The sequence below is a fragment of the Numenius arquata genome, chromosome 3 (assembly GCF_964106895.1).
Source record: "Numenius arquata chromosome 3, bNumArq3.hap1.1, whole genome shotgun sequence".
In the NCBI taxonomy this organism is placed as follows: domain Eukaryota; kingdom Metazoa; phylum Chordata; class Aves; order Charadriiformes; family Scolopacidae; genus Numenius; species Numenius arquata.
In genome coordinates this window covers 56,954,738-56,969,267 of record NC_133578.1, presented here as the reverse complement: position 1 = coordinate 56,969,267, position 14,530 = coordinate 56,954,738, and the positions used below count along the sequence as shown (strand labels likewise).

Genomic DNA, 14,530 nt, shown 5'->3' with positions numbered 1-14,530 from the left:
GTATTTAGATAGTATCATTTATACTGTCTTTTTTTTCATGTAGAACCCTGTATAATTTATGAGCCACAGATCTAAATATAAAAAAGACTAAATAATTATGACAATAATTCTGACTGTGTCTGTGCAATCAAGTAACATCAATTGCAGTTGGGTTTATTTTTCCCTATATAGCCTCTCAAAAAGGCTTTCAGGTGAAAAACAAACCCTCCTTTATGTACAGACCTTCATAAGATTCTATCTCCTTGTCTCCATTGTCTAGGGAAAGTAACAAACACAAAACAAACAAACAAAAAAAGGGAACCAAAGCACAGGGGTTAAAAACAACAGAAGTTTTATAGAAGATACAATATACATGTTAAGAAGGATTAAAAAAAAAGGAATGTATATGGCCATTTAGACTGATTTTGCACAGCACATCTAGTTATCAGAAGTAGAAGGGTGAAAATGTATTTGCTATCAAGAATGTGTTTATATACCTCTGTTTCTAAACATTTTGGAAAATCTCTCCATTGACCAGTGCTTTTATAAGACATTAACGATAAGCACAATTACAGTACCAGTAAAACATGAATCACGAAATATCTTGCTGACCTTTCCTTTTTTAAACATTATTATCTCTCTTCTTCCCCTTCCTGTTTCAAGATGCAGAGGTTTTATATTAGCAATGTGTAACACACTCCATGTGAACCCACAAGTGATCAGCTATTCTCCTAACTCCCAAAAGAGCCAGAGTTTTATCGATAAACAACATACAAAAGATCATTTCCTGTGCCTGTTGAAGTCAATGACAAAACACCTATTGAGTTCAAAATGAACAGGATCGTGCTAATAGTTAGTCCATCTTGGTTTGTGTGTATTGCAGCATTTGTTGATGTTTACTGTACTGCTGATGATCCATTTCAGTCAAGAGTGTTGTAGATATTAAAAGATAATACAAGAAAATACAGTACAAAATACAATACTACTATCAGATCCTAATTCTGTACACAAAAACTCAGGAGATTTCAACCGTTGTGCCAGAAGAAAAATAACAAATAAAATCGACCTTCATGAGTAATTTTGCAACATCATTAAGGAGAAAGCCATACACTTACTTCTCTCCAACGTCCCCTTTGGTGGCAGCTGCGGCAACTGCCTGCCCCTTCGCCCTACTACTGGAGTACTTGATGGACTTGTCTGAACAGACCCAGTTCGAGGATGTGACCTATGAGACACATATCAAAACAAACCATAGCCATTAAATGACAAATTCATCCTAAATACCATCAAGAACTGATAACATGACTAAGTAGGCTTTAGATCACTTGGGACCCTTGCAGTCCTGTGGTGAAACTATTATCTCTTTTCAGAAAAAGACCTGATTAAAAAGAGAAATCTCTCTGTGAAAAAGAAGAAAAGAAAGCCAAACTAAGGCTGAACATCTATAAGATGCTTGTTTGCACAGTCAAGACAGGAAACGTGTTGTGTGTATATTCATGTGCATATAGATATAATACCCACATACACACAAATTTATCCACAGGTTAAATTCAACAATCTTTACTCAGCTTGTATTTGGTTGAATTACCATTGAGTGGCAATGACATTACAGGGATTTGTCTAAACAAAGTAATAAACTGAGAAAAGATGCTGGCATTTTACTCTCTCGCTGGGGATTTGATGTTACTAACTAACTTTCAAGACAACAAAAAAAAATATTCTGCAGTTGTAAAATAAGGAGAGACTTTACTGAACATCAACTAGACCAAAATGTACTCATCTTTTTATTGTATTTTGTTTATTTAAACTAAAAGTAATGTATAGACATCTTTAAAATGTCAATCAGTAAAGTATAGCACTCAAACAGGAACAATACAGACTATGGCACAGTAAAATGTAGTCAGAGAAAATGGTGGTTAAAATGGTAATTGATAGACAAAGTTAGTACAGTCCATTAAAAGAAACTTTTTTTTAAAAAAAAAAATAGTTTCATTTGATGTTATGATGGTTATTCCATAAGCGATGTCTGATGAACACAAAGAATTTCTCATTCTGTAAGAGAAAAATATGATAATTATGAGTTGCTTTATGTGGGAAACCATCCAGGATTCCTGATAAATGAGAAATCACAAACAAATGTAGTTAAATACTGTTAGCACACAATTTGCAATGGCAGCCACACCATTATATCCAGAGTAGAATATAAATAGTGTGTTGGCACTGAAAGGGTTAGTATCTATTGCTACGAGTGATCAGCTAAGGATGAGGCGATACCAATTAGCTACTGGGAAAATAAAATGGTGAGCTGGTGGGGCAGAAGGGGATTAGTCTGATTGATTTGTCTGTTTCACCTCGGTAAGGCAGGTGAAGGAGGGGCAGATCTTCCAGTCATTAATGAAGGCATCGACCTGATGATGTTTGAGTCAGGACGCTCTGTGGATCGGGAGCGGGAGTTGGTCCGCTCTAGCATAGGACGTTGCTCTGTTGATCTGGATCTTTGATATGGCTGTCTATCTGCTGCTTCACAATTCCTGTAATGTTAGTCAAAAAGCAGCTCAGTTGACCTTTGACTTTTCTATTAATTATAAAATATGCTGCATGATACTGGTTTGGAGCAAAGCATTTTGTTACGTACATTTTTGGGGCGGGTAAGTTTTCAGAGTTTGGTTCTTGATAACATACAGGGTTTTTATACATGTATGATTTGGCTTGCTCCATATTCTTGACAAATGGGCTGAAATGTTTCCAATGTCTCAATAATGACTACCCATGCAATAGTCTGTTTCCTGACAATTTATGAGTAAAAATATTGCTATTTTATTAATTTATAAATCAACCTTGGAAGAAAAGAATAGCTGACAATATTAAGTCTCACTAAAGCTAAGGACTCATTTAATTATGCAGTTTAATTGACCGTTTTTACTCATGACTAGTTTTTTACAGACTGCTTTATCTTTAGAGGTAGTACTCTTGATGGTCAGAAAGTCCACATTCCAGCTGTTTTAATTACCATGTAGCACTGTTAACTATTATTAGACTCAGGATATCTGTTCAAATATAGGCTAGGCTATAGTGATGGATTCACACATGGTGCTCGGACTGCAGTCAGATGAAAATCTGTAACACCATTAGTACCTGCAGAGGTTCCACCAACTAGACAATGTTTGATACATAATAAAAAAAAAATAATAATCTTCTAACCCTCAGCCTGTAGAACTGTGCCAAAACAGCAATGGAAAATGTTACCATTAGAGATGCAATGGGGAGAAAGTAGATTGAGTAAAAGATAATTTCTTGATCAAGCAGTCTGATCTTCTACTATCTTATGCAACTAATTATGCCATTACTTTCAGAAATTAATCAAGTCCAACCTTTTTTCACAATGGAATTGGTCTGTTTGCAAGGAGTAATATTTGCTAGTAACATCCTAGAATACATAAAATCAAGTTAATTTTAAAAGTAAAGCCCATATCCTGATAGAGCTACTTAATTCACACTCCTCCCAGCTCTCCTTGAGTAACTCAACAGCTATAGAATACAAATGGGGAACATGTACCCTTCAGGACTTTTCCTTGAGTGAAGTCATGTATTTTACAATGAAGTCAGTTAATACAAAGAGTGACTGGATGGTGATTAAGTGTAACAAGAAGCTGAATTTTAATTAGTATCAAAAAAGAGAGCCATACCACAGCCTCATTATGAAGAGTCTTATGTTATTAACAGCATTTTATTTCTAAAAGACCATATTGAGACAGAGTATAGTTTTCTCCAGGGTGGCCAACTTTCCTGAATGGGTTGATAAAAGATTCATTAAAATTAATGTCTTTTCAAGCCTTCCATGAGTTAATTATTGGACCCAAAGAGCACAGGAAGGAATTGCCACAGACAGGTTCAGAATAATACCATTCACTATGAACCTACATCTATAAGCTCCTAACAAACAAACACACCACAGTGGGACACATAATGGCAATTATAAGCTAAGGCACTAAAGATTGAAGGAAAAGTACAATGAGCCTGGAACAAAACCACAACAAAATTACCTCACTTCTTCTATCAGTTCTGTTTCTGAATGGGAAGCTTCATCAGCAAAAACATCCACTGTCTCGCTTCTTTTACATCGTGGATAGACAAAGAAACACAACCTTAGCTTTGATATGAATGTTGCTTACTTTAGGTAACTGTTCAAGAGAGATTTCGGTGCTATGGAAGGTGAGAAAGGTGTCAGCCATCTACATGGTGGTTAAAAATATGACCATGGGAATAAAATCTTAAATTATGGGAATAAATTATAAAAAAAAAAATATTCCTAAATTCATCAAAATTACAAAAGAGAATACAGTTACAGTCCAGACAACCAACCCCTGCTTCGTGTACCCACATGTTTAAGAAAATTAGTGAGCCCACAGAGACTTTCTTCTTTGGGTCTGTCACACACAGAGAGCTAGAACAACCCTTCTCCTGCCAGTGAGTGGGGGGCTGCTGGAGCACACAGCAGCAGGGGCTGGACAGTATGGTGTGAGGTATTGTCCCGTTTTCTATTTCTCTCTCCTTCCAACAGCAAGTACAACATACAGAGAAACAGGTGAGTAGCAACCACATGATTCTCATGAGCACTTCATGAGAAGTTAAGCCTCTTTCACTTGTTACTCCTAAGGCCTCATTCTCTTTAGCTGTTGTATAAGAAGAATTTTTCAGGATGTTAGGGATCTGACCCATTGTCTGTATTAGAAGGCAGAAAGGGATTTTTACTGTTAGGAACAATACAAATGGCTTAGTAGGCAGGTTTTGAATTCTGCAGAGCATCATGGAGCCACTATAGCTGACCATTATGCTAACAGATAAAGGCCTCAGAAAATTCATATTCAATAGTTAATATAAATATTCAGTTTGCCACAATCTGCAACTGGTATTTACTTCTGATGGAAAAACAACCATGAGTTCCCCGAACTGAAGGAGAATGTGGATTTTGGCAGTGAACCTTTTGCTTTTAGGTGAAGCTTTGGCACCACTGTTGTTTTGTAGACCAAAGGATTTGAAGACTAAGGTGAATCCTGACATTAAACTGAGTTGTTACGCTCAAGTTACAGGCTACATGCTGCAAACCTCTCAGTACCCACAGCAGCAAATGGAAGGCTATACAAGCATACTGACAGTCTTCCACTTGAAAGCTTCACTGGGTGGTTTTAGATAATACACACATAAAGAACAATTCAACAGACAGCTTTACTGCCTGGAGTGAAGCAGGCATGTTCTTTTTCCTCATATATTTTTTGTCCTTTTAACAGTAAACACATGTGCTATATGGTCCAGGTCTTCAGGAATGAACAGTCTTTTTTATAGAAAAATATCACTCCAATAACCTGCTTGGACAGTGAAGCTCCTCACCTACCACAGTATACAACTATGCATTAATATCACAATCCAGCCATAAGCGTGGGAGTTTTTCAAACACTTCAATGAATTAAAAACAGAAATTCCCAACTTTTCAGATAACATTTGTGAGGGTTTATGCTCCCAAGTTATCTACATGAAAGTGTCCTCTTTTCTCATTTTAATTCATATCATATGAACTACTGATTTTTAAAGAGGGAAATATAATAGTCTAAGTTAAAGTATTTAACATCCCTATAATATTTTAATGTATGCTAGAGTTGTTTATCTTTGCTAACAGATTTTTCGTTATGAAAAATGCAGTTCATGAAATGTCAAATAGTCACCTTCTCCATTTAGTATTGCCCATCATAGCATCCTTCTACCTTTGCTAAGGAAAACATGCATGGTGGGTGACCTGTTCCCCTGTCAAAGTCTACAAGACTTGCGAGTGTAACTCTTCCCTACACTGATGAAAGAGTACAGTAGTATCTGCTTCTCAACGAAGCACACCTATCACTCTGAAACTGTTTGAGCTCTCTGTAAGCCACCAGGCAGAAAGCTCTCTGAGTATTCACAATCTGGTTTTATATTCCAAACCCATCAAAAATTAGAATCAAAATCCCATACTATTGGGAACTGTAAATTCTAGTAACTACGATATCTAACCAAAGGTGCTATGACATTTTGTTTTAACTACTGGTTTATCTGCATTGTTCTATATTCATATTCTGGAAATTTCAAAAGCTAACTCTTTTCTCAATGCAGAAAATAACCATTTCTAATTTTTAATTTTTCAGATTTGTTACTTTTCTTAACAAATATGAAGGAGAATTTTCAACAAATGAATACATTTATTGATCTAAACTGGTATATAGAGAAATCCTTATAAAAGATGGACATTTTTCAACAGTAAGCAATCATTAAAGCTTACAAGAGAAATCAAAATTATTTTTTCCCAAAAATAACTGAAAGCAGTTTATTAGAAAGGCCATGTTAAATTCTTTTACTGTGTGCAAGACTGAAAAAACAAGCTATGAAATCAGGCCAATCACAATTTTAGTACAAGGTTGTTCTTGTAACAAAAAACTGAAGAAATAAAAATAGAATTGCTGTAGGATTACAGTACACTACAACTCAGCTCCTAGTGCATCTTTTTCATCTAGAAACACTGAGTACAGAACAAGAAAAATACAGTGATACATTTTCTAACGATCATAATTTCAAACTCCAGCTAATATACAATGGTAATACCTGTCAGTGTCTGTGGATGGCTGCTGGATTTCAATCCTTGGACATGTTACTCTTCTACTAGCTATAGGAACTTTGCTGTTTAGTCACAGACACAAGATCCTCTGTTAGCATAACACAGATAAGCATGTCTACAAACAACTGAGATTTGTAGTACCAAGCAAACTTAAATTTAAGTCATAAGTATTGTAATGGAAAATGAGAAAATGCAAAGGAGCAGAATACTGCCAAATATCTACATAAACTGGTGACTGGATATCTCACCAAATCACTCACTTACACCTATAAAGAAACATAATATAAAATTATGTGCTGCTATAATTTTTAAAAGCCAGGAACGTAATGCTTTTAGGTACTCTTGTAAAATAAACAAAAACAGGAAGCTAAGCAAGATATTTTTGCTGCAGTAATATGCTATCACACTTTATATATAAGTAGTATATATATCTATACACATACATGCACACACTCACGTGACCTATTGACATGCACATTACACTGTAGTGTATGTGACTACAGGTATATCTACATAACAGTCACAGGCATGACTAAACTATAACATGGCAGTATCTGAACTACTTTTCCACTCGCTAGCCCAGCGAAGCAAACAAAGCAGAGAACTCAGCCGCGATCCCAAGCACGTTGTGCTCCACATTGCTATGCGCAGACCACTACAGCTTCAGAAACTCAGTTGCTTACAACTTGCTTAGCTATCTGTACATGGCATTGCAGTCACTTTGGAGATTCTATTCTAGACACGTCTAATCATGCTAACACATGATAGCATGGTACAATTATAAGAATGCTTAAAGAAAGCACACATAGCAATATCTACAGAGATTTACTCTTCAAAATGTGTTTCATCATCAATAGACTGTAAGGTTGTTAAACTATTGAGGAATAGCAAAGCCCTGCTTTACATATGGAGTTAGACCAGATAGTTTTTTCAAGGTTCTTTCTAACACATATTAGTTTCTAATTCTATGGATACAGTCAGAGGTTTATGCTAGCTATTACAATCAAGTATCAATAAAACCACTACATAGTGTAAACCCTGAAACAATTAAGACTGAAATGATGTGCTCAAAATATTTCATATCCTCTTTATCTGTATAATCAGACCAAATTAATTTTGTGTATTTTGGAGGAATAGAAAAGTAACGTGCATTTGAAGAGAATATAGAAAAAATTTTTAATCAATTTCTTCATAGAAAATCTCAACATTAATTAAAAAGAAGTGGTGAATGCTTTTGAGAAAGAGGCTTTTTAGCTTTCAGTTAACGCTACTTGTAACTGAATTCAATGAAAGCACAGCACAACACAGCCAATGAGCAAATAACAATACCACTAATTTCACTTAACTAGTTAACTTCAACTAGTTTAAGAATCAGTTTCCAGTATTTTACTCAAAGGCAATTTCTCACAAAACGAACCTCGCTACCATTTCCTTAAACAGAGGTCAACCAACAAATGCAAGCAACATATGTGTTGCCTTTTCTCTTACCAATTTATTTAGCTTGCACTGACTTTATCATATTAACATTTATTCCTATTTTTATTCTTTGCCTACAATATGAAATGTTCGGAGGTATTCTTTCACTAGTAATTTAAGAGTCTGAGAGACTGAGGCTTATTTTTGCTACAATATGTTAAGTGTTTGTTTTTACCTTATTGTTTCTGGTACTTGTAACATACATTTTCATTTACATAGCCCGTTGCGTTTTATAGTACCTTGTATTTTGCCAACTAATTCCAACTTCCAGCATCTTTAACATAGACCCTCAATTGACACATATTAAAAAATCACACTGCAGGAAGACGTATCTCTGTCTTCATGAGATGACTCACTGAAGATCATGATAAAACTGATTAGCATTCAAAAATCAGGAACTTAAAATTCTCAAAGAAGAGAGCTGAAATCCTCCGCCTCAGCTCAATTTTATAACTGAATATATTGCTACAATTCTCTCCAGAGAATAATCTAAATTTTAATAAAAGTATCAGAAATATTCCAAAGTATAAGTGTTTCAGCTTTATACTATAACTTTATTATACAATTTTTCCTATTTCAGAATACTGTATTTCACCCACTAAAATTGAATGTTCTGTGATAATGTATGAGCAATGACAGGAACATTCAAGGGTTTTAATGACCACATGTTCATGACTGGAATATATGACAATGCATAGAGAAGCTTGAGAGAGAAGCAATGAGAGAACAGCATTTCCGAGTAGAATTTGAGTGTTCAAATGTAGTTCAGCAGAGCAATTAGACTACAGAATAATCAAGTGAATTAGTTTTAGGTTTAAAATTAAGCATGTACCTAAGTGTGCCCTTGCACAGTGCAGGACTAAATGCGTTAAATGCACTGAAAAGTATACTAGTTCTTGGTGGGTTTTGTGGGGTTTTTCCTCAGATCTTAAATACAATTTTATTTGCACATGGCACACTGTATTTAGTGGGCCTCTTCTTTTTTCAGTAACATTTTAAAAGACCGATAATATGACAGACATTTAATTAGTAAAATATCACAAACAGGGCTTAATACTGCAAATACATGTTCATCTGTCTTCTTAACTTTTGGCAACAGACCTGTAATTCTGACCTCACTGAAGACAACAAGAGTTCTGTCACTTGATGAGTCCAGGATTTCAATCAGATCATTGCAAAATAAGCAGTTATGTAAGACTTTATTATTTTTAAGCTCTTAAATTAAGAATGTGCAAAATAGCATACTGTTTCTGTTAAAGGCATTCTGTAAATCCATTGATCTTAACAGAATCAGATCCATTTCAGTAGTCTTCATCCTATTAAAGTATGTCTATGCCTTATGGTCTACCTAAAAGTCATATTAGTTCACAAAAATGTTCTCATCTTTTATTTCTTTTTCCACAGCTTTTAAGAGCTAAATTTAAATGGGGATAGAAAGTACTAACAAATAAGTTTCTTTTTCAAGTTAAAAATCTGGGTTTTTTCCCCCCAATATTTACCTACTGTAGCATCTATACAGTACTAAATCTAAGACAAATGAAATAAACCAGAACTATTTAATGTGACTATCAAAAGCAAATACAAAAGCTTTGTCTACACTAAGCACTTTCCAGCCTACTTCAAATGCTGTCCATTTTCAGTATGCTTGTGCACTTTCCCTGGAAGATCTAATAAGCATGGCTCTTGCAGTAACCACAAATTAAGTGTATAATTCAAACACTTAAAAATGAAGAACCAGCAAAGAGTGGCACTATGGTTCAAAAAGCTAGGGAAGAAATATGGTCTCAAGTAACTCTGTGGCTGCACTAATGTTGAGCCAAAAGACCACCACAAACTTCTCCTCTCTAGAGAAGAAATTAGCATCAAAATATTGAAGGATTAATTCTGTTTTTTACCAGTTTTCTTTAGTTTCAAGTTGACAAAGTCACTTATGTTCTCCTTCAGTCTCTGAATTCCTTATACAGAATTCCTGTTTTAGTCAACATATACAGGACAAATACAAATCACAATTTTATTTAAATAGCCTTAGGACTGCAGGGGAACTGTGACTAAACCCTTTTATATATACTGTGTGTGCATATATATACAAACATATACACAAATCCCTTTCAATATATAGTATCATTTTGTATGATTTTTAATATTCAACTGAATATAGCCTAATAGTCTTCCAGTGATCTGCTTTCGGTACATAACTATTTCTCCAGAGAGATATATTGACTTGTATCACCACAAAAGAATAGAAGCATAAAATTTAAAATATGGCCAGTAATTAACTTACTAATAAGTAATTAATTCAATATTCATTCACAAAGGAAGTAAGTAAAAATAAAGAAGAAAAATATTATAAGAGCAAGAAGAAAATGAGGGAAAAGCAGTAAATTCAAAGAACTAATAGCAAGGAAAATGTGCACTCCCTTGATCAGGAGCCAGCTGCAGTTGGGAAGAACTGAAGATTGTAAGGTACACAGCGCTTCACATGGGTTATGCATCAATCACACAGGAATATAGGTTAGACAGTTAGAACTGAGATCATTTCTAAAACTAAAAACGATTAAGTCTCAAAGACACATTCCCCAGCACTGTGAATGTAGGCAGGTATTATCAGTCAAAAAGTCCTTTTTCATTAAAGTGGCCCTGAACAGTGAGAACATGATTTAAAAATAGTTCAAGCATAATTAATATTCTTTTTCTATTTCTAACTGAATAAAACAGCTTGATCTTGGAAAAAAGAGTAGCACATAAATGTGCCTTAGTTCTGAGTCAAGTAAGAAAGACATCAAGAAAAATATACTTATTAGGTACAATATTTTGGTACAATTATAAATGAACTCTTATTATAAAGATTAGAAATATATTTTAGCTATATCTGTAACACTACACTCTTTACTTACCCGTAATTTTCAGCTGAACCATTGACTACATGATCTGCCCATGAACTTGCACCATTGTACCACCTTTACAACGCAGTTAAAATAAAGAAGTGTTACAAAGAAACATATGTTTTATTAATAACACTCTAATTCATATGACATGACCACTTCTCAATAAAATGGGAAGCTTTTCAAATGTTTCCAAATAATTTTGTACATTACCTACCTTCTCTTAGGTATGAAGAAAACTGAATCTTTTTCTTAATTAAAAACCAAGCAAATTATGCTTATTTTTTCCGTATATAATTCTTAATACATTTCACCTTTACTCTTTTCAGCAGTTTAGCCATGTTTCATAAAGACTAATTGATCCCATATCTTTTCTGACACAGAAGTCTTCACATTTTCAATGTGAATGTTTAATGTTGAGTTTATGGAATAATTGAAAAGTAATTACGGAGATATAACATGAACAAAAATAGCATTCTATATAGCAATAGTTTAAAATACTGCTTTTAACTTCAAATATCTAACTTTTTAAAATTTGTTTTACTGTTTGATAGGGTGGATAGTTTTTACAGTTATTTAAGAAGCAGAAGAAAACTCACTTCACTCAGATTAAACAACTCATTAAATTTCACACCTATGTTATTCTTCCAGATACTGAACATGGGCTATGTAAAAATTTGCAGCATCATTTCAGCAAATCAATTGAAGACAACATGTAGAAATATCTTAAGCAGAACCATGGAAAAAAGAAGTAACAGGACAAAAAAAGCTGCTTTCATTTCAGAAACCAGGGGATAAACTGTTTATGTGCCATTACTTCGGTATATTAAGAGTACAGGCAAATCATGCAATATTTGGTTAATAAGTTTCAACCGGATCTTTGGAGTTACAGATTTTCAGGATCCTGCGTGAGTAAAGCCTTCAAACTGCAATAATCCCACTACTCAATGATTTCCACAAGACAGTGAGTGAGAAGCAAGGCTGAGATTTTCAGAAAAGATCAAGGGACCAGCATATTATCAACCTGGATATAAATCTTCCTTTTTCTGTACTGAAAATCCTAGCCAAAGTACTACAGGATGAACTTTTTTAGTGGCTTGAATACACTTATCCAAGGGTTTTCATGAATCTGTTCCCATCATTGATAGCAGGATACATGAAATATTTTTTGCATGACTCCATTTTTTTCCAAACTTCTCAGATTTCAGAATCTGAGGTTCTACAATATGTTTACAAAGTAAATGACCCCATACCTTCTGATCACTATGTTGAGGATAGACAGTATCGAGTGCAGTATATGCTAATGTCACTCAGCTGTTCTTGTTTCTTCTATATCAAATTGGAAAGTATGGGGAATGACTTTTTTTTTGCATGGTGTGTAGCCAGATCAATGACTGGATGAAAGTTATTTAATGTAATTTAATTTTAAATTAGATTTAGATTTAGTTCAATCTAAATTAGAATACAGATGGAGAATGACAGGTATGTATTTACACTCTCTGTGATCATCCGTATCTTTAAAACTGAAGCCAGTCTCTTCAGTTAGCCAGTATTTTAGGTGAGATTCTTCTATAAAAGCACTTTATTATAGACACCATAAATATATGTGTGGCTTTAAAATTGCAGTGCACTTTATTTTTTTGTTAAATATGACTGTATTTATTCATAGCAATGAAATAAAAACCAAAAATTATTGCTATTAGTTATCCCTGCTTTACCTGCTCCAGAGCTGTAGAGAAAAATCATATACTGACTAAAAAATAAGCAGAGAAATATAAAAAGTCTAAGTGTGCAAAGGGAGAGGAACATCAGCTTACTTCTCTCTTCAGATTTCTTCTTTTTGGACTTTGCCTAACTCTCTAAACACAAAATGCTGTTATCAATTAACTATTTCCAGAGACACTCTAAAAGTTTCCAAAAGATACGTCAGATTATAGTTATGTTCACTGTGATACATTATATGCATATCAAAATTTAGGAAGAACAATACTATTTCGGTCCCAGCACAGCAAGCACGCAACATCAATTTGAAGGCATTTAGTTAATCATTTTAAAGTCAATATAGGTCATAACATGTCAAAAGCTGAGGACCTTCTTAAGTGACTTGGGATATTAAAAAATGAAATTGGGGGTGCTAAATTGTCCTATAATCACTCCTAGTGACTGAAAATGCTAGCCATTATAAATAACTGCAGTTAAATGGGGGAAAAAATGTCACTTGTACCTCGAAGAAAAACATTTTCAAGTTAAGGATTATGCTTAAAAAAATAATCTAAAGTCAAGTTAATGGACAGCTAAAAGAAAATGAGGTACTTAAAACTGTGGAGATTAGTTGTTCTGTATTTAGAGAAATACTGCATAAAGTGCACTGTAAATTTAAATATTATTATTCTAGGTCAATTAAAAATTTTAGACTACACTTCAGAAAAAATGTATTATTCAACTTTATCTACTTTTACTATATACATTAAAATACCTTTCAGGAGTATAGGTTGTGTCGTCATAATATGAATTAGGCACTCTTCTCTCCTGCCTAGTCCTCCTGAATATGGAATAAACAGCACAGATATTTCAGAAATTTTACAGGGTGCTTCTTTCATGTTTTCCCTCACTGTATTACTAAGATAGTGATGAATATAGAGCATATTTATCTACAGTTCAGCAGTATCTTCTGAATATATATTTTCACATATATGTCATTTTAAACTTCTACTTTCAAATTATATTCAGAAGCAATTAAGAACATAATAAGAACACTTGATCAAAACACACATATTTCTTAGGAGTGAAAAGTTACATCAATAGGAAAACAGTATTTGAGCAACTGAGAAATTTCACCAAAAGTAGGATATGGATGTTGGAAAATTTCTGACTGGTAAAATGAAAGCCAGAAAACAAAATGGAAGCAAATGTTTGTTTCCTTAAGTGAAGCAATAGCAATTCTGCCTGAAATAAACCTCACATCCTACACAAAAAGTGCACAAATGATCTTTTATTGCCTTCCAAACACTAACCTCACAGACTAAATGAGAAAAATGAAAATAGCACATAGTGTGGTGATCTCAGTGACTAAGTTGAGCTCTGAGACAGGTGAAAGAAAGAATTTTCAGCAGATTTTTATTTGTGATGAGCTGCTAATGTTTTAATTTTAAAAACAATTGGGATAAAAATCTTGAGAACATTGATCTGTTAATAAGATCATGTCTCTGTCAGCCAATTTAAAATGGGTGAATGTCAAATTATGAACTAGCCTGTATAACTCTATAGGATTGTGAATTGGGAGATATAAACAAAAGCCTAAGTAAAACTTTCCATGTCCAGCCATGATGTCTTATCTATGTTCAACCTGAGTAGCTGCAGCAATGGAGCTGATACCAGCTAGTGATACCATGCTATCACATTAAAGAGTCAAGGAAAATTGGAGTTGGGTACTGAGTATTGAGCAGCAGGATGTTCTTGAGAAAGCACTGGGTCCAAAGGGCACTTGAAGTCACTGAAGCTGCACATGTGCCTATTGCCTGTTTTAGGCATATGCTGGAGTATGTTGTCAATG

The 14,530-nt window shown here is 34.2% G+C and overlaps 1 protein-coding gene across 40 annotated transcripts in view; it reads right to left on the bottom strand.

Moving 5' to 3' along the window:
• RIMS2 (regulating synaptic membrane exocytosis 2) overlaps positions 1–14,530 on the bottom strand; it is a 471,979-nt gene that overhangs the window by 135,619 nt on the left and 321,830 nt on the right. For 22 of the 40 annotated variants that reach the window (XM_074145864.1, XM_074145875.1, XM_074145861.1 and 19 more), the window contains 2 exons: positions 2,331–2,510; positions 1,095–1,204 (listed from right to left, as the gene is read on the bottom strand). In XM_074145864.1, coding sequence (XP_074001965.1) covers positions 1,095–1,204; positions 2,331–2,510 — 290 coding nt within the window. Of the gene's footprint in view, positions 1–222; positions 256–1,094; positions 1,205–2,330; positions 2,511–4,022; positions 4,092–6,606; positions 6,682–10,989; positions 11,053–13,453; positions 13,520–14,530 lie in introns of all 40 variants that reach the window. The other 18 variants (XM_074145881.1, XM_074145868.1, XM_074145892.1 and 15 more) reach the window with 7 other exon arrangements.